General features: G+C 40.1%; 1 protein-coding gene across 3 annotated transcripts in view; it reads left to right on the top strand.

Moving 5' to 3' along the window:
- The first annotated feature begins 1,016 nt into the window (after positions 1-1,016).
- The window catches only part of hdac9b (histone deacetylase 9b), a 66,309-nt gene continuing 40,607 nt past the window's right edge, over positions 1,017-26,718 (top strand). The window contains exons 1-2 of one of the 3 annotated variants that reach the window (XM_079626521.1): positions 1,017-1,157; positions 1,339-1,464. In XM_079626521.1, the coding sequence (XP_079482647.1) occupies positions 1,142-1,157; positions 1,339-1,464 (142 nt within the window). In that variant the 5' untranslated portion in view covers positions 1,017-1,141. Of the gene's footprint in view, positions 1,158-1,321; positions 1,465-26,718 lie in introns of those variants that run through there. The other 2 variants (XM_079626523.1, XM_079626522.1) reach the window with 2 other exon arrangements.

Here is a 26,718-nt window from a genome sequence, read left to right on the forward strand (position 1 = left end):
ATTTTGCTCGATATGATACTGATAACTGATAATTATTTATATTTGAAAGCCGATAACCGATAAATTGGCCTATAAATTGAAATCAAATTTTTTTTTTTAGCATTTTGATCCTGATTACAAAAACAAGTCACCATTAAAAGCCATGTCCCAAGCACACAATTATAATGATGTTATCATTATAATTTTATGTAGCCTATATGTCCCACCTGCGCTGCGCATGTTGGTCTGTATTTTCCTTTTTGAAGTAATTCCATTCATATATCAAGCAATTCAAAAACATAATGGCGAACAGTGTGCATCAGCTGAAGGAAATAATCCAATATATTATCGGCTTTAATGTATCGGCCAAATTTTCTTATTGGGCCGATAACGATAACATTAAAATTGAACATATATCGGCTAATATGGTGGCCGATATATCGATACATCGTGCGTCCCTACTTCTAAGCAACAGTTTTATTCCGTTACTGAATGAACCAGTGTTTGGAACGAATTGCTTGAGTAAATAATTCAATGCCTCAATCAAAAAGATGGTCATTTGCCACCTACTGGCTGAACAATTTAACTTGCAGAAATAGTTTGAAAGCGTGAAAAGTCTGTAACATTCGGGTTCTGGAAGTAAACAATAAAACAAAAACAAAAAAACGTCCAGGACCAAAGCCGCTGAAAAAAGTTGGCGGGAAATTTTGTGATCAGTATCAGTTATCTTGGAAGCCACCCAGCCAATCAAATTCAATGACTTGAACTAACTGTTGTATTATGCTTTTTATTACACAAGTTTCATAGGAGGTGCTACTGAAATATGTTGTAGAGTTCAAGCGTGAGTTTTCTGACAGTAGCGTAGGACTGTGAACGTGCTGTAATAATGTGTGACAGTAAGTGAGAGGCAGCCAATGACTCAGTCCCCACATAACTGCTGTGTTTCAATCCTTTCAAACCGGTGAGATGGGGAAAGAGGAATTGTGAGAGCACGACTTTTTCATATCCTCAATGTTCAGAGCCCTTTAAACTTCAGATGGCCATCAGACACTTCCTCTGCTGGTGACATTCTGACAGGAATCTACAGTGTAAGAGTGTATGAATGAGGTGCGTGTGCTAGACTGATCTCAGATTAATATTGCAACAGAGGAGTGACTACATTATGAAGATCAAGAAAGGTAAGTGCACAATAAACTGTCGATAACGATTACGAATATATGAAAGTCTATGGCCAATCATAACATTAAAGATACAGTCTATATTATGTATCATAGTGTTATGATATATTTTAATATAACATTGAAAAATGTATTTTTCTCTGTTACACACAGTAAATGTTTTTTGTTCTTGTAATAACAGCTTTAGGTGAAGGCTGTGACGACTATATGACACACGGATCCTATGGGCCATTAGGATGGGACAGGAGACCTCATCTCTTTCCCTTTAACACTCTAATCAGGCCAGAGCACTCAGTCTGGGGCTACGGTGAGTGGCATCACGCAGTATGTGTTTGTCTCTGTATAGCAAGCACTGGTGTTATTGTGCAAGTGGACTTACAAAGCAAGAATTTGAGACAGACCAAATCACTATTTGTATTTGTATTTTCAGGGCAAAAATAGCACTGAATATGACAATAATGCTTCATTTAAAATGTGTAAAATGCATGCAAAATGCAAAAACAATGACTGTTTTATCTAGCATTTGATATATTTTGGAATTCTTATAGACTTATAGGGTTTAGTTTGAGGTTAGTGTATCAGAGGCAAGTTTTGTAGAATAGCCTATGTATAGACACTTTAAAGTATAGAAGTAAAACACTGATATAAATGTGTAGAAACAATTTTCACTCAGAAATTGCTAGTAAATAATGAAAAAGGGAATAAGAAATAATAAAATAAGGGAATAACGTTGTCTCTTAGGGGTTGTTTTGTATTAAATACAACACATTTAATGTTTTATTTATATTATTATGCATTTGGCACACGCTTTTATCCAAAGCGACTTGCATTGCATTTCAAGGAACACATTTACATTCTTATCAGTTTTTGCTTTTCCCTGGGAATCGAACCCATGAGCTTGGCTTTACAAGCGCCAATGCTCTACTGTTTGAGCTACAGGAAGGCTATATTATTCTATTAAATGAAACTGAAACTTCTGGCCCTATAGTGATTAATAACCAAAACTGAATGCATTTTGCAGAAGAACATTGTTTTGGTTGTGCTTTGGCTCTGCGTAACTGTACGGATGCATTTGGTTATCCGACTGCTCATAAAACATTCACTTCTAGGCTTAAGAGATATCAAGTTTAGATGGAAAGGATCTCAAGCTGACTAGCTGAAGATGTTACTGTAGCTATTTCCATTGATAGATTCATTAATCCATTACCACTTTGAATTGAACATGAAATTTTGAAGTAAAAAAACGGAAATAGTAATCTCTGTTTCAAATAAATGCTGCAACACAAATACAAAGTTCTGTCATGAAACTCTAGATGGCGAAGGCTGATTCTCAAAGTCCTTAACTCAATTTGCTGGCAATCCAACGCTATCACATGACCAATTTGTACAAATTCGTACGAGTGATTAAAAGGTGGCTAATTTGCCTAAACCCACGTGATGGTTAGGTTTAGGGGCGGGGTCAGGGGTAGGTCATTCGTATTCATACGAATTGGGCAACTTGTAAAATATGTACGATTTAGCAAAAATCTTACTACGGTAATTCATACGAGTGAGATTGTATGAATTCGTACGAATTAGCCACCTCGTAAAATTCTTATGAATTGCCGTGAGATCGAGTTGGGCAATCACATCATTCTCTATTGGGCACAGTTGATTGGTTCCTGCCGTATCAGTAGCAAATGAGCTCGCTGCTCAACTTTCAAATACTCGGTCAACATTTGCTTTAGCAGTTGCAGCCCGTTTTCAGAAACCCTCCACCTTCCCCAGCTCCACCTGTATAGATCTGCTATGGGTAATTCATGTATGCTATATTGTACAGCAGCAGCATGTCTTACTTGCTCACAGCAGCATGTCTTGTATGTATTGGCAAGAGCAAGTCCCGTACTTGCTCTGCAGCAGCAATAACAGCAGCAGCGTACCAGATCTATTCTATCAAGATCAAACATATCAACAATCTCATGTCCATTACCATGCCAAACACTCAGAGAGTTGTCATGACAGAACTGCTTTCAACTCTGATGCGACACTAAAGACTGGAGTAATGGCAGATTTGCTTTCAGAGGAATAAATTACATTGTAAAGTATATTAAAATTGAAATCATGATCTAATCATTTTTTTTTTAATTTTTTTTTTTAAGATGACTGTTTTTACTTGATTTTTGATGAAAGAAATGCAGCCTTGGTGCCAGAACTTTTGAACAGTTGCATATACAATGCGCTTTTTTCCTAACTTGTATATCCCTGTTGATTCTTCATTGTGAAGTACTGGAGTGTGGGCAGGGATTTGGTAGCTGTTATTGTGAGAGAGAAACTTGGATGGGGAAGTGTAATGTGCCTGAAAGAGGAAACGCTGAAAGCTTCACACATCCTTGCGCAAATAGGATAGTACATTCATGAGATGTCCTTTCACAAGCTTCCTGTTTGACTCTAAAAACTGAAAGGCTTCTTTTGTAATTTGTGGGTTTCTCAGAAACGGAAGGGAGACACAATGAGTAGTAGGCCTGCTTTTACCAAATGGGTGATTAAGACATTTTAATGATGTGAGGATCGTATGAAAGACACGTTCTCCTCATCAGACCTTTTGATCTGAAGCGTGTAGCTCGAAGTAAATATTTCCTTGTCAAACAGTGTTAGGAGGATGATGAACCCTAACAATGAGAGCAGCATGGGTCGATTTCACACTTGTGGCCTGGTATGGATCAGAGTATGCCATGAATCATAGTACCCCCGTAATTATGAGCTTACATACGTACCAGTGATCTAATCTTAGATTTAATCCATTTGGAGATCAATCAATAAGAGTGCAGACAGGGGTGGAGCTGAACAGAACGGGAGCTATTGTGCTCTATATTGGGAGCCATTTCAGGCTTGACGCAGAACATGGTCTCTAAGCAACAGCATCAGATTTTAAAGTAACAGAGCTGTCTACATTTCCATAGCGGTAGGGAAACAACTTACCTGCGCTCACCAGCACACATATCTGAAAACACAATACACTTAATCGATTTTTGGGGAGTCTTTTGCATTAGACCGTCTTTGGTTGTATGGTTAAATATGCACTTGGGATTAAAAGAAGCCCTTATCCTCAGAAACTTGTTGATGATTTGTGCAACCTCAGTACAGAATTGCATTTTGAGTGAACGGATAGATAAATTAAATTGTGGCTATCAAGTTTTGCCACCTGGTGGTAAAAGATAAAAGAAGCAATGCACAATGTACTGCATCATTCATTTCTGTACTGTTTATAAGGCAAGTGGATGTAAAAATATGAAAAAAATCGACAGATTTTGTGCCTGTATTTCTCTTTGAGAGAGAAAACGTGTGCGGAAAAGTGTGATAATTCTGTGCAACTGCATCTGTGGTTTGCTCCATCTCTCAGCAGCAGTGGCCCTTCACACATGTCATTCTCATCCTTCTACTGCTGGCAGAATGGAGATGTGACCAGCTGACAGTCACACAGCTTTTTGAACTGCTTACTCAAACCTTTATGGACGTTTCTTTAACTCTGGCACTTCTGTCTCTTAGGGGTTGTTTTGTATTAAATACAACAGATTACATTTTTTATTTATATTAAAGATACAAAATGTAACAATTTTGTAATAAAAGATCCAAAAATCACTTGAACAGTGTGATATATTTCCTGCAGTTATGTACTTACAATATCCTAAAAGTCTCCAAAGATTTTTTATTTCAGAGAAATTCCAATTTTAAATAATTGTCCGTCCCGGAAAAAAAAATGTCGCCTGTCAGTGACGCAATATCCGCACTATCCTTGGTTTCCGCAATATCACGTGGACAAATGCGTTAGTAAAAAAAAGTTCCTCTAGCTGGGACACGAACTCGGGTCTCCCACGTTATGATGGCACACTTGCCCAAGACACTATCGTGATGTGATAGCCTTTATCAACATTATAAATTATACAAAATTGTCGGCCGCGTCCCCGCACCCACACATGTAATAGCCTATTATGATTTCCGTCATTATTTTATATTCTGTACAAGGTGGGCCGGCCCACATTGGCCGGCCAGTCCGTGACCGAGATTATGGCAGTGCAATTAAATACAATCGGATATCTGTTGTTAAAAAATATTAAGCCATTACTTGCAAATGTCCGTTCAAATTTAATTTCACTACGATTGGTTTGAACACGTAAAACAACACTTCATTAACTATAAACATCCTAAAACTACACAGCATTAACCTAACAAATCATTTGACAAATAGCTGTAACAGGATAATATAGCATAACATTTCGTGTTCCTTGTAGTTAATTCATTATCATGACATAAAATTTCGCGTTCAGACGTACAGGTAATACAAAAACGAATAAATTACCTCATCCGTGATCATGATTCATTAATTCCATACGTCTCTGGATGTTGAAAACGACATCTCCCATCGTTCCACTCTCCTTCATAGCGTCATCAAGTTTCGCCTTTGTTATTGTTGGAAACAGCGCCCTCTTGTGGCTCAAAATCTTACATACTGTAGCTTTAAATGAAGCTCACATTAAAGGATACTATGTAACTTTTAGCCCTCTAGTGGTTTAAAAGAACTGCATGCATTTTGCAGAAGAACATTGTTTTGGTTGTGCTTTGGTTGAAAATTGAATAAAGGAGCATTTCAGCATGGGAACATTAATCTTTATTGAAAGTGGGTCATATATGTAGTCGAAATGTAACATTAATTTTGAAGTTGGTGCCTTCTTGACCGAGGAAAGGCAGAAAGTAACTTTAGGGCGCATTTGTCTGGAAGACAACAACTCCCACAATGCACCACATTGCACAGCTCCGCAAGCCACCCCCACTAATCCAGAACACAGCCTATGAGCCTATCAGAGAAATCACTCTTCCGTCTACAAGGCTAGCTACCACCAGAGCTTGAAATTCATTTCACACAAAATATCTAGTTAGTTGGTGAACTCATTAGTCCGTAGGCGCACAGTGAAAGCACAGGCACCACCAGTCCGCCCCAGCTCGAGCCAGTCCGGGCTCCTAGTCCGTGACAGCCAGGTCTTCTGCCTCGGCTGCAGAAGCCGCCTCCTGTTCCTCCATCAGCCTCAGCTGCTCTTCGCTATAATCCGGCTCGTAAAAGTAGCATCAGACTTTCGAAATCCTCTTCCATATCATTGAGTACTTTCCGCCATTGTCGTAACTTGACTTCTGGCTCCACAGCGCCTGTTAGCTTAGCTTCCAAACAAGATGGCGGATATGGCTTTTAGTTTCTGCAAGTGAAGTCCCAACCACTGATCTGTAATAGGTCTGTAGCGTGAGTGGGTCCCACCTCCTGGAGAAATGAGGAATGAGTGTTTGTAGTCTCAACCCCTCTACAAAAGATATGGGACTTCCTGCTTAGAATGACGCAAAATGACGATTTTCATTATAAGCAGGAACTGCAACACTGAAATCCGTATTTCTCCCGTCTCAGGGGAAAATGAGGGAATAATGCACGACCATTCAAAAATATGACCGGGTCTCTAACGATACAAAGCTTAATGCAAATGGGTGGTGTCCCTTTAAAGGGTTAGTTCACCCAAAAATGAAGATTCTGTCAGTAATTACTCACCCTCATGTTGTTCCAACCCTGTAAGACTTTCGTTCATCTTCGGATCACAAATTAAGATATTTTTTATTAAATCTGAGAGCTGTCTCACTCCTCCATTGGCTTCTATGTTATTGAAACTTGCCGGCCCAGAAAGTAAGTAAAGACAATGTTTAAAATAGTCCAAGTGACTACAGTGGCTCAACCAAGTTTATCAAGCGACGAGAATACTTTTTTTGCGCAAAACCCCCCACAAAAATAACGACTTTATTCAACTATTAATTTTCTGTAACAGCACAGCGCTTCTGTGTTGTACGTCAGAACGTAGGCTCAAGCATCACACACGCGACCAGCGTCAGCCAATAGTGAGCCTATACGTTCTGACGTACAACACAGAAGTGCTGCGCTGTTACACTATGTGAACAGAAGAAAATGAATAGTTGAATAAAGTCGTTATTTTAGTTTTGTTTGCGCACAAAAAGTATTCTCGTCGCTTGATAAACTTATGGTTGGGCCACTGTAGTCACTTGGACTATTTAAAAAATTGTCTTTACTTACTGTCTGGGCCGGCAAGTTTAATAACATACTGTAAGCCTATGGAGGAGTGCGACAGCTCTCAGATTTAATCAAAAATATCTTCATTTGTGTTCCGAAGATGAACGAAAGTCTTACGGGGTTAGAGTAATTACTGACAGAATTGAAATTTTTGGGTGAACTAACCCTTTAACTTATTTTGAAGAGTTAAAGCAATGTATTTACATTGTACCTGCATGTAATTATATCTGAAATTAATTTCTATAATTATATCTGTTGAACCTTCCTTTACACCTTAACCAACCATTATACTTTCCCGTATCCCACCTCAATGGCAGCAAAAGTGTTTTGCAATACAACATGAACAATGAATACATTGTACCTAACAATTCGTTTTTTACGTAGGCCTAGACACTTAATATAATGTGTGACCTCACATTTTACTAATCAAAATGGTGAAATACACTATTTCCATATTTACTGTGTGAAAATAATCGATGCACATTTTAACCCAAATTATAACTGGTTGTGTATTCATTTCCACCTCAAACCAAAAGCCTAGTGTACTTAGTTACCATGGAGACAACAGTGTCAGTGAAGTGCATTCTTGATTTGAAACATGAGACATAATGTGTAAAGACAACAAAGAACATTCAAGGCAAATATCATAATACTTTAAACTGCAATATTTTGACTGTGCCAATTCCAGTCAAGCTGCAATTGAAAGAAATAGTGGTGAAAGTGTGGATATACTGCATTATGTGTATTTGGACTCTAAAAAAAAGGCTTTTTAAAAATGTTAAACCCAACGGTTGAGTTTGTCCATATTTGACCACCACAGAATGAATGGTGATTTGAAATGTGGTGTAAATTACATTGATTTATGACTGTTCAGGGAAAAACAAATAAAACAGCATTATCCTTCACACATGTATTTCCACTGTTGGAAATTATTAGCACATTCAACTAGCGAGTTTGAAAAGGGTTTCAATGGGGTTTAATTTCAAAAGCAATAAAAAAATAAACAAGATTTTTTTATATATATAGTTTAATCAGTTTACAGTGAGGACGGACACATTGAGTAATAATGAGTGTAATTAATTATTGCAGGACTGTCTGTTAAGCTGAGGGCAAGAGAAGTCTAAAGGAAAGAGAACTAATTCTTTCACTCTCTGGAGGGTCATAAAATGCCTCTGACATTGAAGGTTGAGTTATTTTAGGGCAGGCCTAATTTACTACGCCTTCTCTCATCTCCAGCTAATAATCTGAACCTCTCTCCAAAAAGACTTGAAATATTGGAATTAACTGCAATATATTTTTACCAAAAAAAAAATTCTTAAAAAATGTAAAAGAGCCCTTTGTAATTTGTGTTATAGCAAGTTGAAGAAAAACTTTACTCCTTGTAAACAACACAGATGGAATGTTAGCGGTTATCAACAAGACAGGTGCGACCAACTGCATTCCATCTCAGCGTGAGATCTGTGATTCCCATTACCACACATACTTGTTTTGACCCTGATAGCAGTAACAGACATTTCAGGGTGACATTGACCAGGTCCCATCATCCTCGGGGGCCCAGGTCACCACGCTCTGTGATTGGACGGCCCTTTGTTCTGGCCTTTCATGTGCAGTGCACCTGCTCTGCCCCTCCCTTGGGCCGTCCTGGTGAGTTATGGGGTAGCGCTGCATAGAAAGGCGTGAAATGAGAAATGTGAAGTTGCTTTAAGTTTCCACATGCTTTAGTCACACTAAGTGGTGCCCCTGTTTGGGGTCTAAAACAGGGAAGCAATATACCCCAGATGTGTGTGATTGACAGGAGGCTTCTCAATATTGTTCTAACATGATAAGGTCTGATACAATTCCAGTGACACAAAATTTGTCCATCCTTTCTTCAGTATTTGTCCCTATTCTCTTAATGAGTAATGGGTGTGTTTTGGGATTTACGTGCGTTAAACCAATCAGAGTCTCATCTCCCATTCCCTTTAAATGCCAGTTGCGCTCTGCACGCTTCTCCAAAGCGCAAAAAAATTGTTGCCTCAAAATAGCAACGCGCCAATAATGCGCCTGAACACACCTCGTTTTCAGACCAGCACGCCCACGGGCCCCCAAAGGGGCGCAAATGCATTTGATATTTAAACAACCTGGCGCAGGACGTGTCGTGAAAATGATAACCGCGTCGGACTGAAACTAGCAAAAAAACACTTGCATCGCGCTTGCCGCTGCATTGCTCCGGGTGTAAGATAGGGCCCAGCGAGTCTTCCTGGAATGTGTCATGCCAGTTAGGACACACATTTTGTCATTAGTTTGGTTTCTAATTTGAAATTTCCAATGATCCAAAATCCTACCTCATATATTAAACATGAAATGTTTTCTGATTGACTGAGACTGTGTCACATATCGGAACAGTTTTGTGTTGTGAACAAATTGCTTTTTGCTTGAAACTTGTCTCGATTAACTCGCTTTGTCTTTTATTTGGTTAATCTTTTAATGTTATATAATTTAAATAATATTAAATAAATGTTGTCTGCTCTAAAATGTTCTATATTTATATGTTGCATATCATTTGAGTAAAATTTTATTGTATGTACATATGCATGGTCTTTAATAGTATTTGAATTTTTTTTTGGGGGAAAATGTACTAGTGGCACCGTGTGGATGCATCTTACAATAAATCTTTGCAACAGGCAATACTACAGTTTTTCCATTTCTCTTTGTCTTCTGTTTTCTTTTTCTCTTGTCATCTGCAGCTTGATGATAAGGCTGATGAAGGCGAGGGAGTTTCTATTTTAAGCTTTGCCACAGTCCTTCTGGCCTGGCCAGGGATGCAGCCAGTGGCTCTGATGTCACGTTTGCTTCTGCAACTGCATCTGTTTGATTCTGTTTGTAGTGGAAAGGAAAGCCAACAAATCTCATAGTTACCTCAGATGAGAGGTTGTTGCCTTTCTTAGCACTACTGTCTAAAAGAGCGCAAGAGAGAGAGAACAAAGATGAGAGGTTTACAGCTTGTTAGAGTGGCTGACATTGCAGTGGTTTCGATGGAAAGACCAGGGCGGAACTAGATCCGGGATGAAAGGAGCGGTTAGGCTCTCTGAAACCACTCCTAAACACAGCATGTGGTGTATATGCATGTGAATGACTGCGTGTCTATACATAAACTTTCACTTCCCTTTGTAAATGGTGACTTGAGATGGTAAAAAATAAAAAAATAAAAAATCAAGATTCAATAATTAAAAAAGTATATTTATTTCAGACTTTTTCAGACCAAAAGTCTATACAATGGCCCCAAAATTGATTTTTCATGTTAAAAATAAATAAATATTTTTTTTACACATATTTATACTGCACCTCTCGTCCCCAGTCTATCTGTAATGCTCTGTTTAATTCCAGTCTCTATGAAGCCCCTCCTTCCGAAAAGCACAATGTGCTCTGATTTGTCAGCTAAGTGTGTTGTGATCGGTTAACCTTTGCAAGCGTGTTTTGGAAATGTCACGCTCCTTACCATAAATGTGAGTTTTAACACACTAATGCAACTCACCCATTTTTTTGCATATGCCTTGGGCAGGAATTATTTAAAATAAGAATATTGTGATGTGTACTTCCCTGGCAATAAACTCAAGACTACAATCGTGGTGTTTCAGGGAAGGATGTTCAGAAACAGTGCTTCACTGAAAATAACTCCCCTTGGAGTAGAATTGGAAGTCTACTTCACACTTAAAATGTATAAATGTCTTTTCATTGAATAATACAATATAAAACCAATGACAGAAAGATAACCTTGACACCACTTGATTTAAAATAATTTCAAAAATTCCTCAGAAAAGGGAAGTTATCTCTGAGAAAACTACATTTGTTTGCAGATGCCACTTGATTTTTGTTCGACATCCATATATTTGTAAACGTGACTTAACTTTCCAAATATTGTATTTGGAAATATATATAATTTTTTACATGATTAGACCATATTTAGCCTATTACTGTGAGAAGTTTAATGAGGACTTTTATATTCCATATTTGTCTTATCTCAGGATTAGGAAGCAGTTTTTATTGTGCTGCGCAATTGTGTGCTTTATAACAGTACTTAAGACATTCTTTATTTGTGTTGAGCCTTTTGGGAAGGGAGAGAAAGGAGGGATCAAGAAGGATAAATGATGCAAAGGATGGATGGGGTAAATGCGCTCTCTAGAAACATTCTGTGGGAGGTTCCGGCACTGCGAGCTTCTGGCCAAACGAGTGGGCTGACCTGATGTGCCCTCTGATCTGTGTCCCACTCCTCATAACAATTAATAATGAAGACCCGCTACTCCCACACAACATCACAGGGATAACGAGAAAATATGTTTTTAGATATCATATTGATATTGTACAACAATATTCTACTGTATGATTTGTATCATTATTATCAATCGTAATAAATGAAATGGTAAAACCGTGTATATAATGGCATACTTTTATTATTATGATTACAACATGCATTATTGTTAAAGGATTAGTTCACTTTCAAAAATCTTGTTGCTGATAATTTACTCACCCCGATGTCATCCAAGATATCCATGTCTTTCTTTCTTCAGTCGAAAAGAAATTAAGGTTTTTGAGGAAAACATTCCAGGATTTTTCTACACAGAATGGACTTCAGTGGCAACCACATATTCCAATGTTCAAAGAAGGATCAAATGTCCGTCTCAATGCAGCTTCAAAGTCTCGACACGATCCCAGTCGAGAAATAAGGCTCTTATCTAGCGAAACGATTGGTCATTTTCTAAAGAAAAATTAAATGTATATGTAAATGTATATACTTTTTAACCACAATTGTCTTGTGCTGGTCTGCGACGCGCCACGCATTTACATAATCACGTTGAAAGGGTATTATACAACAATATTCTACAGTTCAATTATTATATGAATAATAATAATAATAAATTGAATGGCAAAATATTACAATATAGTAGCTATACTTATTATTTTTATTACATGCATTGTTAATAAATACACATTAAAACTATTATATTAAATTATATTATATAAATTTAATACAATGACTACAAGTTTGGGCGGAGAGCAGTTTGATAATAATAATTTAAAGAAAAGTGGCCTGAAGTGACTTGAACCTCTCTTTAATCAAATGAACTAATATTAATAATATTAATATTGTAAATTAAGCATTTACAATTCTTTTATACAAAATACTAATTAATATTGTAATTAATATTACAATGAATACAATAAAACATAATAATGTTAATACATAACAACAGTAATAACAACAGTGTGAATTAAAAGCTATCTTAGTAAAATGGACCAACAAGAGGTCTGACTCTGAGCTCAGTTTTAAGGCCAGAGATAGTGTGCAAAGATAACTTTTCACTTGGCTTGTTTTGGTTTATTTAAAAAGTTTTTTTCTTTCATTCTGAAGTCAATTTTCATGCTGCCGTCAAGCAAGCTTGAGTCACCCTCCTTTGAGAATGGCATTTATTCATCTCTGCAAATAAAAACAGGAAAAATGTGTCATCTGTTTTGTTCATTGTGCTGTATACTTCTCTCAGGGACCTTTCTCTAGGAAACCCGATTCACCCTGGTCATGGAAAGCCACAATGGCGTAGGTGGTAACATCCAAGACAATAGCAGTCAAGGAAATCTGCCTTTTCCTTTGCTGTAATGTATAATTTCCTGTTTTTCCCTAGCTTTTACGCATATACAGAATGAGATGGGATTAGTCCTGATCAGTGCTGAACTGAGCTTTCCTGAGAGCATTTCCCTAAATGCAGAGGCAGGATCTGATTTACTGAGGCAATTGAAACTTAAGCTATTATGTAAGAAACATCCTCAGATCAGTTGCTTTTATTGGCCTTTTATTCGACTCTTGCTACTGTATATGGTCAGTTTCAAAACACAGAGTTTAGAAGGAGTCACTTTGACGTCTTCATTGTTTATGCTTTTTGTCCATTGATTTCATTAAGGAGATTTCAATTTAATATTGCATTACACAGGGAGACTCAAGCCAAGAAAAAGTATGATCATTAAAAAAAAAAAAAGTGAGATTGAGCAATTTTGGTTGTAAAGCAGATAATACCCCTTAAAATAGTAACATACCTAAATAGGTAATGGATTAAGCATTACTGGACTGTCAACGGCAGGGGGGAAAATGACCATGAAAAGTGAAGTGTGTGTGTGTGTGTGTGTGTCCTTTTGTGCACGTTATAGTGTATATTTGTGCTTGTGAGGACATGGAATGAGTTTCCAGAGAGATGGATTGAGATGTAGAGATTATTGTGAGATAAAACCTCAGATTAACTCAGCAAGGAGCCTCAGTATTCCACTATTGTGTTGTGATCTCTGATCAACACTGAGGCATGTGGCATCCAGTTCACAGATTTGTTCTCAGTTCATGCTATACAGTATTATATTATATTATATTATTTACAACAGTTTGTTCTGGTTCTCGATTCTGATTGGCCTTTTCCAGCCATGCGATATTCTATCAGTATCACCACGAGTCGAGAACAGTTTCAGTGTTTGTATCACTCATGGTATCACTCCGCTTGCAGCATTTCTCTCAGCGAGTGTCATGGCGGACAAGCAAGTTACCTCTTATATACTGTCTATGCAAATTACTCATGCACCCGCAGAGAACAGCTTCATCTCGGCCAGTCCTTTGGGAATTTGCCGCTGGCTCTTATGTAGATACTGATAGTGTTTAAACATGAGGCAGGCTTATAATTCATTTTGAGTATATCAAAAAGGCAATCTTTGGTATTTTTGATCTATTAAGCTACTTGTCACAGAGCAAATCGATTTAGACAAGGGCAAAGTTAAATAACTTTATAATTGTATTTAGCCTAACTGAAATCCTATAGGCTACTATAACTACTTTTATAATGCTGATGTTGTTTATTTAAATATTATTTTTAAATAAATAATATTTTATATTTATAACATGCCATAGGCTATTTGTAATTGAGAAAGGGTCCTTTAGTGATTGTGATTTCGACTTCAGTGAAAGTTAGTTAGCCTACATTATTGCACCATTAGATGGCAGCAAAGACTGTCTTTATGAGTGAGTTAGTAGTAAGACTTTTATATTGAAAGGGACGCAAATTGACGAGCGCTGTCATAGAAACTCCCCTTAAATGGATAGTTCACTTTGAAATTAATTTTTGATATGTTTTTAGCTTAACTTACCTCAAGGGCATCCAAGATGTAGGTGTCTTTGTTTCCACAGTATTGTAACATTATGTTAATGATTCTTTAATAGCATTACTTAGTTCCCTTTAACAGGTATCTTAGAGGATTCAAAAAGAGGGAAAGACTGGTGTACAAAAATAGTATTTCAGTTTATTATCACCACTAATGTGGTTAAAATATTGAAGGTCGACAAATAATACTGTCCAGAGGCACACAAATGGCCAACAGCAAGGCCTCGCTATCACACAGAAACACAGTGCATTAAATACCTCAATCTCAGTTAGCACAGCACCCCCAATAGGAAAACTCTGTACACAGCAAGCTCAAAAAACACGTGTGAAACCACACCACATCTAAGTTAGAGACTGGCTTAGGGCAAGTGCTGCACAATGTTACAGTAATGCTCGTCAGACCCTTCAAAGAAAAAGGCAAAAAGAAAAGAACAAAACAAATAAACAAAATACACAATAAACCTTGGAGGTACAGTATAATTGATACGATTACAATAGGGGGGGAAAAGCGGCAATTACACCCAGAAGCACTCCGTTTCTGTAACACAACACAAACATACCATAAGCAAGCACACATAGCATCAAATCAACTGTACAAGTTTCTTTCTATTTATGTTGTCCTTCCCTGAGTTACAACATAGTATTTCACACGGAATAATATCACACCAAATAAATATCTAAAATCTATTTTTACCCACGGCAATAATTCAACACGTTTAAGCAGGGAAACCACAAACCAATCGCACAGTATATCCCACACTTATGAGTTAAATCATTATATAATTACATTAATGAATTACCTTGCACTAAGGATGCCCGCTCTTAGTTGTATTAACTACTAGTGCTCTGCTCGGCTACTAATCTTCCCGTTTGAGACCAAGGGGGCTGAGAATGAGGAGGATAGCTCCGTTAAAGTGCATCTTCAAATAACGAGCTTTCTAAATTTCATGCAACAGTCAACAACAGATGCTTACCGTCCCCGTTTACCGCTACAACAGCAATACGTCGCCAGTGTGACGAAAAGCTCTCGTTGCTCCAGCTCACAGCTGAGAACAAGGAGAGAGACGTTTTAACGTGACTTAACTACCTCGGTAGGCATCATGCTTTGTATATAAAATAAAACGCTTACCGTCCCTGCTTTCAGCTGCGAACAAAGGCGATGCGCCGACCAGTGTGAATTAATTACTCCCGTCCAACTTTTAACAAGTTGTGCTTGACGCAGAACAATGAGAGTTCTGATTTCCAATGTGACAAACGTTTACCAGCTCGCACTTGACGCACGCTAACCAGGCCAACTAAAAACAATCCCTCAACTCTGCACGCAGCTTTTAACCACTTCCTAGATCCAACCACGCCCTATAGGACCCGAGTGGGAAACTAAGCAAAGGAGGTTAGCCTGCATAGGTGTCTAGATCCTAACAAAACCACTTCATCTGGTCACATCCACCCCAGCTTTGAAAGCTCGCCGTCCCGGTGAGGATATCCCCAGTTCTAGTTATACCCACGGTCTAAATGTTACTAACAAGGGAGCAGGAGTTGTAAGTCTACCCTCAATTGAGTTAGTTTGGCCCACATTGCCAGAGACATGTCTAGGCAGATGGAATGGGTTACTATGTTGACCTGCTGTAGCCCTTGCTGAGCGCCTTACTACAGTGTCAGGGTTTGCGGGAAAACCTTGCTCAATATCCATTGTGGGGTGGACGTAGACATCAAGGCGCATGTGGTCCCCTGTCCCATTGGACACGTTAGGGGGGCTGGGTGGATTTAATTGATGATCAGGAGGCGCAGCACTGCTATTCTCCATGTTAGTCACTGGTTCCATCATCACGATCCCATCTTCAGAATCATTATCCTCTGCGAACTGGAACCTACTTGCTCCCGAATTCTCTGGGTCTTGACTATCCCGTACTCTGTGAAGTATTGTGGAGGGGTTCGGATCTGCCCGTGCCTTAGTTGGAATAACTCGAAGTTCTGATCTATGAATATTCTTTTCTGGCCCAGTCCCTTCCAGTGGGCGGATCTTGTACACTCTCCCATCCTGATCCAAGGCCTCTTGTACTCGATACACTGTAGTATCCCAAAAGTCTTGAATCTTATGGCGGCCCAAAGGGTGGTTCCTCCGGTGGACTAATGTGCCAGGGGTGAGTGGCTGACTCGCTGACGGGGTGACCTGCTGATTTCGACGCTCTGCTGAAAGGGTCAATCGGTCCCGTGCATGTGTGTAAATTGCCCTAAGATTTTGCTGATGGTGTATTATCCAATCGTGAGGGTGCCCAGGGCCAATTTCTTCTTCAGTACTGCCCAAAAGAAAATCCACCGGTAGTTGTACTTTCTGCCCAAACATCAGTTCAAAGGGTGAATGGCCAGTTGACGCGTGCTGGGTGGTGTTGTAAGCAAAGAGCATGTGAGGAAGTGCTTGGGGCCATTTACGTTTCTGTTCCGGTGGTAACGAGCGGAGTAGATCGTGTAACGTGCGATTAAATCTCTCGCACTGCCCGTTACCCTCGGGATGATATGGTGTCGTTCTACTCTTAGCGATGTTATACAACTGGCACAACTGTTTCATAAGGTCTCCCTCAAAACTTCTGCCCTGGTCACTATGAAGCCGCTTGGGTACTCCATAACGATAGAACCAACCCTCTGTGAGTAGTTTAGCTACTGTGCTGGCCTTCTGATCACGAGCTGGGTATGCCTGTGTGAACTTTGAGAACACGTCTGTTGCGATCAGAACATGTTCACGTCCATCTGTTGCTTTCTCCAAAGTGGTGAAATCGATGGCTACCACTTCCAGAGGTTTGGACGCAGTCAGGTTCCCCGGGAAAGTTCTCACCTGTGGGCGGACAGCTTTTGCCACAATGCAACGGCCACACTCTTGACAGTAATTCTCGATCTCTCGAGACATACCAGGCCAAAAACATCTTTCTCTAATAAGGCGGGTTGTGCGTTCTATACCTTGATGTCCATGGTCATCATGAAGACCTCTCAAGACTTCCTGTTTTAGGCACTGTGGCAAGATGAGCTGAAACGTCTCTCTACTGTACCCTGGCAGCCGAATGCTGCGGTAAAACACCCCATCCCGACACCGAATCCTTGGCCAATGCTTGAGCAGTTTCTGCGTCTCTGGAGGCAGTAGCATCCGTTCCGATTTTGTCGGGACTGCTCCTTGTTTCCAGAAATGGGTGAATGGCCCAATAGCCGGATCCTCCATCTGTAGGGCTTGCAAGTCAGCCTTCTGTCGGATTGGTAAGGCACTGGTCTCTTGGCACAGGGTTTGTGTCTTACAACCATCAACACTCAAGAGGACTTGAGGGACCTCTAGGCCTGGGGCCACAGCAGCGATGGGGACCGGGGCCGGCAGCCTGGAAAGCGCATCCACATTTCTGTTGGCAGAGCCTGGGCGGTATCTGATTTCAAAGTCAAACATTGCCAGTTCTGAGGCCCAGCGATGTTCTGCTGCCCCTAACTTAGCCGTCTGCAAATAACTTAATGGGTTATTGTCGGTAAAGACCACAAACTTTGCACCTAGAAGATACTCCCTAAACTTGCTGGTTATGGCCCATTTAAGGGCTAGAAGCTCTAGCTTACGGGAGCTATAGTTGGACATGTTTCTCTCAGTCGGGCGCAAACCTCTACTGGCAAAAGCAATAGGCTTCCTACGTCCATCTTGTTCTTGGGCTAGGACGGCACCGAGCCCAGCAAGGCTTGCATCAACTTCCAAGACGAACGGTTTCGTGAAATCCGCATACGCTAAGACGGGGGCGCTGATCAGGCAGCTTTTTAGAGTCTGAAAACTCTGCTGGCACTCTGGAGTCCAACAGTCTCCCAGTGCTTTGGCCCGGGACTTGGACCTGTTAGAGCCTGTCTCCACCTGAGCAACCAGTCTATGCAGTGGGGTGGCAATCTTTGCAAAGCCCTCCACAAAACGACGGTAATACGATGCAAACCCCAGAAAAGATCTTAGTTCCTTTGTAGTGGTCGGCTGTTTCCATTCTGCTACTGCTTTGACTTTGTCCGGATCAGTGGCTACCCCTGATGCAGAAACGACATGACCCAGATATTTTACCTCTCTTTGAAAGAAGTGGCATTTAGATGGTTTTAACTTGAGGTGGTTACTGTGCAGACGGTTAAAGACGAGTTCCAAGCGCTTCAAGTGTTCGTCAAAAGAGGTCGAGAAGATGATAATGTCATCCAAGTAAAGAAGTAGTGATTGAAAGCTTTGATCTCCGAAAATTCTCTCCATCAACCTCTGAAACGTGCTCGGCGAGTTACAAAGGCCAAACGGCATACGATTAAACTCAAAGAGTCCAAAAGGTGTACAAAATGCTGTCTTGGCCTTATCCCCTTCTGCAACTGGCACTTGGTTGTAACCACTAGCAAGATCTAAAGTTGAGAACCACTTCGCCCCAGTCAATGCATCCAAGGACTCATCGATCCGAGGAAGTGGATAAGCGTCCTTCCTCGTCTTTGCATTCAAGAGCCGGTAGTCAACACAGAGTCTAAGGTCACCCCCTTTCTTTTGCACGATCACTATAGGCGACGAGTAGGGACTAGAACTAGGTTTCACAACTCCGGTCTCCAACAACTGCTGGATATGGGCTTTGACTTGGTCGTACTGGGAAGGAGGCAGTCGACGGTATCTCTGCCTAATGGGGACATCATCAGTGAGGTGGATCTGATGCTCTACCACGGTGGTACACCCTATATCCCCCTCCCCCTGACTGAAAACATTACTGTGCTTCTGCAATAGTGCCTTTACTCTGTGTTCCTGAGCTGCAGATAGGGTTGGCCAAGACATGTTAGAACAATCAATTGAGGGAGTGGCTTTCATCTCAGCTGACTGAACTACGGCAACCTGTTCCCCACTACCCCCTTCCACAATGTTCACTGCACACCCTGAAGACATAACCTGAACAAGATGGAGTGCACCCAAAATGGTGTGCGGTTGCAACCATACATCTTGTAAGCTCACATTAGTGACTGGTATTTCTACCACCCCGTTCTTCACTGAAAGTAACGCCTTAGAGATCAAAATACCCACTGGCAACTGGGCTTCCTCTGTGACCGGCTCTACTAGCACAGAGTGGAGGGAAAGGTTAGCAGCGCTAGGACAAACTATGGAGATGAGTTTCAGAGACCCGGCAGGAATGCGTACTGCAGAACTCTGCACTCTAGCCTTGCCTAAACACCCTTTACTATGGAGGTTCTCAATGGACTGGCATGTGGTGAAAGCCTGTCGCCATACCCTACTGTCTTTGTCCACCAGAGAGAACTGGGCTGAGGTTGATGGTATATCGGCGAACAATTCTTTATAAAAACTCTGGATGATGTTCATGCCTAATAAGCCGGGGACTGCACGCTTCTGTTGTTGAGTAAAAGGATCAGTTGGATCACGCACTACCAAAATACCCATGCTAGGGGAGGTTTTACCCAACACTGTCACATCCAGTTCAAGGTAACCCGAATATGGGATTTCATACCCATTAGCTGCTCGTAATTGGAGCCAACTGCAGGGTTTAAGGGCCCCCTTACGTGATTGAAAATTTTCCCCAAAAAATGTTTCCGTTATTGTGGAAACCATAGAGCCCGTGTCCAGCAAACATGCAACTACTTTTCCCCCCATCCTGACATGAACCACTGGACACTGGCCTATGAGATGGGTCATGTTGTCAAAGGCAGAGTAACAAGAGCCTAATTGAGCCCCCTTTGGTGTTTGGCTCTGCACACCAGAGGGCGCTAGTTTTCCTGCGGCTGCAGAGGAGCGGTTAATTCCACTAACTGATTATGAGCTACGGCCCTCTGCCCCACCCCCTGGGTTGCTACATTAGTCCAATTTGGATCGATACGGCAGTTTTTAGCAATGTGACCTGCTCTGTTGCATCGAATACAAATCGGCCTACCATCAGGATGGAACCGGTATGTTTTGGACTGACCTCCTACACTCCTCGAGTTAGCCTGTGGACGAGATGAATTTAATTGTGACAAGATGGCATCTAATTGGGCCTGCTGACGCCGTAAACATTCTTTTAGCTCAGTCATTTCAGTGTTGGTTGCCGATATTGCATTAGAATCTGCACCCCGACTACCCCCAACAGATCCATGAGTATCAAAAGAAAAAGCTCTAGGTCTAGTCCTCGTTCCTTGTTTCCCCTCATCTACCCATTTAATGGCTATGCTACGGAGTGTGACAAAACTCATCTCAGAGTCCAGTGCAAGCCGTCTTTTTAGTTCCCTTCTCAGCATGTCATCGTTTACATTTTCAGCAAATTGGTCACGTAGCACTAAGTCTTGATTTAAAATTCCACCAGGTGTCTTTTTTATTACAGCATCCATTAAGGACTTTAAAACATGAGAAAAATCACGTAGGGACTCTCCCTCTTTCTGGTGTCGCTGAAAGAAACACAACTGCGCGGCTACATAGGACTGGGAACAACTGAAATTTTCAGCAAGAATCTTAAAAATCTTTTCAGCTGTATCTCTATCTGAAGCTTCATGAAACTCAACCTCTGCTTTTGCCCCCCCATCAAGATGATCATACAGAAACAACACTTGTTCAGCATTAGGCATAGGCCTAGCCTCCAAGCATCTACGGACCTCTGTGACCCATTGATCTAAGGTGACTAGGTCAAAAGACAGTTTCCCAGTAAATTTAGAACATTTACGCTCACGTGGGACATAAACATAACGTGCATGGATCGAAGTAGACCCAGATGCATTACTAGATGTAGACTGTTCAGGATCAGTTGCGGCAGATGTTATACGAGCCTCACTGTTAGAAGCAGACGCATCAGTATCCCTGTTTCTGTCCAGTCCCTGTACCTTCAATTGTTCATTTTCAGCCTTAAGCTGACGAATTTGGTCCATTAGTTCCTGTAGTTCCATCATGCCTTGCGGGGAAGACATTTTCTCAGCTGCTCTTCAATAAGCACTGATGAGTCTCCCAACACGATCTCCCTGAAGATGGTGAACTGCCGCTTTTCCCCACCAACAAAACAACCTTGTACCTCCAAGTACCACAATGATATGTTAATGAAAAAAAATGGAAAAAATAAATAAAAAATATATATGCAACCAGCCTTAAACCCTGCCCGACTACGCCAGATGTAACATTATGTTAATGATTCTTTAATAGCATTACTTAGTTCCCTTTAACAGGTATCTTAGAGGATTCAAAAAGAGGGAAAGACTGGTGTACAAAAATAGTATTTCAGTTTATTATCACCACTAATGTGGTTAAAATATTGAAGGTCGACAAATAATACTGTCCAGAGGCACACAAATGGCCAACAGCAAGGCCTCGCTATCACACAGAAACACAGTGCATTAAATACCTCAATCTCAGTTAGCACAGCACCCCCAATAGGAAAACTCTGTACACAGCAAGCTCAAAAAACACGTGTGAAACCACACCACATCTAAGTTAGAGACTGGCTTAGGGCAAGTGCTGCACAATGTTACAGTAATGCTCGTCAGACCCTTCAAAGAAAAAGGCAAAAAGAAAAGAACAAAACAAATAAACAAAATACACAATAAACCTTGGAGGTACAGTATAATTGATACGATTACAATAGGGGGGGAAAAGCGGCAATTACACCCAGAAGCACTCCGTTTCTGTAACACAACACAAACATACCATAAGCAAGCACACATAGCATCAAATCAACTGTACAAGTTTCTTTCTATTTATGTTGTCCTTCCCTGAGTTACAACATAGTATTTCACACGGAATAATATCACACCAAATAAATATCTAAAATCTATTTTTACCCACGGCAATAATTCAACACGTTTAAGCAGGGAAACCACAAACCAATCGCACAGTATATCCCACACTTATGAGTTAAATCATTATATAATTACATTAATGAATTACCTTGCACTAAGGATGCCCGCTCTTAGTTGTATTAACTACTAGTGCTCTGCTCGGCTACTAATCTTCCCGTTTGAGACCAAGGGGGCTGAGAATGAGGAGGATAGCTCCGTTAAAGTGCATCTTCAAATAACGAGCTTTCTAAATTTCATGCAACAGTCAACAACAGATGCTTACCGTCCCCGTTTACCGCTACAACAGCAATACGTCGCCAGTGTGACGAAAAGCTCTCGTTGCTCCAGCTCACAGCTGAGAACAAGGAGAGAGACGTTTTAACGTGACTTAACTACCTCGGTAGGCATCATGCTTTGTATATAAAATAAAACGCTTACCGTCCCTGCTTTCAGCTGCGAACAAAGGCGATGCGCCGACCAGTGTGAATTAATTACTCCCGTCCAACTTTTAACAAGTTGTGCTTGACGCAGAACAATGAGAGTTCTGATTTCCAATGTGACAAACGTTTACCAGCTCGCACTTGACGCACGCTAACCAGGCCAACTAAAAACAATCCCTCAACTCTGCACGCAGCTTTTAACCACTTCCTAGATCCAACCACGCCCTATAGGACCCGAGTGGGAAACTAAGCAAAGGAGGTTAGCCTGCATAGGTGTCTAGATCCTAACAAAACCACTTCATCTGGTCACAGTATTTTCAATTTTGATATTTTTAGGTCAAACCGTTGTTGTCTGACAGTCATATCATGCAGGTCTATGGGGTCCACCTCAAAGAGCATGCACAGAGAAGTCCAAATTAAACATGACTTAATGACTCGTAAATGTAAGTACACATTGATGGCCTAAGACACGAAACGAGTGGTTTGTGTGAGAAAACGAACAGTATATCGTTTTTACCTCTTGTAACAAAGCCACGTCCAAAGTGATCTGAGGGCGCGAGCGCATCCTAGTGTGTGAAGTGTGCGCAGACTGGTGCATAGATGTATACACTTTAATGCGACATCTAGTGTACATATTTCTATGCACCAGTCTGTGTACACGTCACACAGAAGGAAGCGCCCGCGCCCTCAAGAGTACTTGGACGTGGCTGTGATTACAAGAGGTAAAAACGACATAAATACTGTTCGTTTTCTCACACAAACCGCTCGTTTCGTGTCTTAGGCCATCAATGTGTACTTACATTTACGAGTCATTAAGTCATGTTTAATTTGGACTTCTCTGTGCATGCTCTTTGAGGTGGACCCCATAGACCTGCATGATATGACTGTCAGACAACAACGGTTTGACCTAAAAATATCAAAATTGAAAATACTGTGGAAACAAAGACACCTACATCTTGGATGCCCTTGAGGTAAGCTAAAACATATCAAAAATTAATTTCAAAGTGAACTATCCCTTTAACTTTTAAACGGACAAAGACGAAGATTTCGCTTTCTTCAATGGACATTTAAACTGTTTTTGTGAATTGTAATATAAGGTGGACCTGAAGAATATCAGAATCATGCGCATCTATCTCACACGATACTTAGCCTACTCTACAATTGAATAAAAGAAAAGTAATGCACACCTTAGGGTGATATAATATAATGTAATATAATTAAAGGGGTGGTTTACTGCTTTTTTTCTTTACATGATTGTGTTTATGGGGTGCAATATAACATGTCTCCGTCTATTTTTTTTTTTTTTAAGCCTTATTTTTCATAAATTTCCCCTTTATTGTAAGCCGCTTTCTCCTCTGTCATTTGAACGACCGGTTGACTTCCTGATTCTATGAAACCACTCCCTCAGAAACAGGCAAAGGGCTCAGATTGGTTAGTTGGGCCGGTGTGTTGTAATTGGCTAAACTGCTAGTGCACGTTGTCCGGAAACTTCACGCCCATTACCTTTACCGGCGAAAGTCGCATGTGCTCCGGTCAAATGTAAATAATGTTGTCAATACTGCCGTCAGTTTGAGCCAGAATCAGACCCAGAAAGCGGCAATGAAGAGAGTCAAGCAGAACCTCCCCAAACACGGCTCTTACAAAACGCTTCTGAAAGGTAAATTTTTTTTAAATTATTATTCTATTCTACTATTATTATATAATAATTTCGATACGCTGTTACTTGAAAATGCCACTGCTGTTTGTTAGCTTTTGAGATACGGTTTTCTCCCGATTAAGCATTTCATATAACAGAATAAATGACTGCGTAATACCGCAGCTGAAGTTTGCTGTTGCGATTACATATACTTTTTTTTAACTTTATACACGTTTGTCTTATACACACGAAATAGCGTAACTTAAGTGGCTATAACGCGAGCGCTGGCATTTGTTTACGTCCTTGATCAAACTAAAACATTACGTCTGAAATTATACATGCAAATACATTTAAAATGATTAAGTCTTACTTACAGGTTGTGGCCCAACAACGGCTGCCTCTGCGTTTAAAGTTGGAACTGCTTCATGTTTTAGAAACAGTTTCTTGTTTAATCCGGCATTGAATTCGTGGAGATTCTGGAAGCTGTCTTCCGTAAAATGCGCAGCACAGAGAGCTACGATTGTAATTTTCAGGAACATAATAAAACAGAAATTGTAGCCATTGTTGACGAACTACAGCGTCCATAGGAAGCCCGAACACAGAAGACATGACAGCTGGGTGAAAATAACACACTTTCGACGGCATGGCTACAGCTCTCCACTATAATTCTTCCTCTTCCACGAAGCCGCAGAAATATGGCCACGCCCCATTTTTTGCATATTCCGGAGGGAGGGTTGATGTAAATGTATGGGTTAGCTACGTATAAAACCCGGGAAGTATCTCGTTGTAGTCCCATTCGAGTCGTTTTTGTAGGCATTAAACTTCCTGATTTTTAAAAGATGATATCTCTGCTTACGTTGAACTTTCAGCGCAGCAACTTTGCAGATACTGTTCATGCACCAACAGCAACATTACACACTATTTAAAATGAAAAAAGTGAAATCGTAATCAACCACCCCTTTAATATAATATATTATTTTATATTAATACATATTTTATCGCATATTTATTTACATATGTTTTTATTTATAATGTTTTACTTAATTAACTAACAAAACATGATTTTCCTGGTTTGAGCCCGATACTGTCAATAAAAAATCAATTTAAAAAAACTCCTCTTCATGGAAATTAAAGTGTCAGTATTTCAATATTATGTATATGCATTTATGACAGGTGATGGCCACATGGTTTTTAAAGTTGGTGGTAGTCAAATATTTCCAATATGAGGGCTGAGGTGTTCAGGATGTAGGCTGCTGTAGGTTAAAGGTCAGAGAGAGAGAGAGAGAGACTGTGCGGTTGAGCTAAACTCTATCTAGCCAGACTGTTATTTTGAGGTAAATCAATATGCTCCAGCAGTCATGGTCTGATTGATCAGGGGGATTTCAGTGAACTGTCCCTTCCCTCCCAGCGACATGCACAGCAACATGTCTATTTATAGAACTTTATCAATACAGCACCGAAAGGACAGACAGCAAAGCCTCTTCAGAGACAGGCAATGCACAGAGAATACCAATAGAAATGGGATGAGGAGAAATTTCTGATGTCATCTCTGCTGCAAATGGCAGCGTTCATCTGGGGGAACATAATATAATGGTGATCTAAAATAATCTACATATTCTTCTAAACAGCTGAAAATAAAATATTCAAGTGGTATAAATATTATTTTACAATCTGAAACCCACTGAACACATAATTAATGCAAAACAAAAATGATGCAATATATGTTTTCTCCAGGTTGGAGAACCTGTTAACATTCCCATTCATCTCAACGGGAGTTGATAAGAAATGCACTAGCAGCCTCGGAAGGGCCCTCCAAAAATTGCATGAAATATTTCTCGTTTATATGTTGCTTTCAAAAAATTATAAATTTTTTGAGTGCACAGTAACTTTTGAATGGCCATTTACGGAGAAGCAGCCTTTTTACCCGTATAATGATCTAGTCTCCTCACAAACCAAAACGCATTTGACAATAGCCAGAATCATCCTCTGGATTTTGAATGCTAGGCCTACTTCCTATTCATACCTATTAAGTTGCATGATTATTGTACGTAAAAAGGTGTTTTTCTAAAATGATGTGGCAGTAACCGCCCATTCTATTCCATCTAAATTTGGTTAGTCACACCTTCCACGTATACTTTCCTTTAAAACAGAAAATTCTGTCAAACATGTTGTTCCAAACCTGTATGACTTTTTTTTCTTGTATGTGGATGTGGAACATTAAAGAGGACTTTTTTTGTGTGTCTATATAATAAACGTCAGTGAACCCCATTGACCCACCTTGAGTTATGTTGGACCCCATTGACTTTCATTGTATATGGAAAACATCCTTCAAAATATCTTGAAACAACCTTCAAAAAACTCCTATTTTGTGTTCTGCAGAAGAAAGAAAGTCATAGATGTTTAGATGATGGTTTTTCAATTTGTTTAACTATCTCTTTAAAAAACGTGTACATTTAGT

Source organism: Phoxinus phoxinus, assembly GCF_949152265.1.
Source record: "Phoxinus phoxinus genome assembly, chromosome: 10".
NCBI lineage: Eukaryota > Metazoa > Chordata > Actinopteri > Cypriniformes > Leuciscidae > Phoxinus > Phoxinus phoxinus.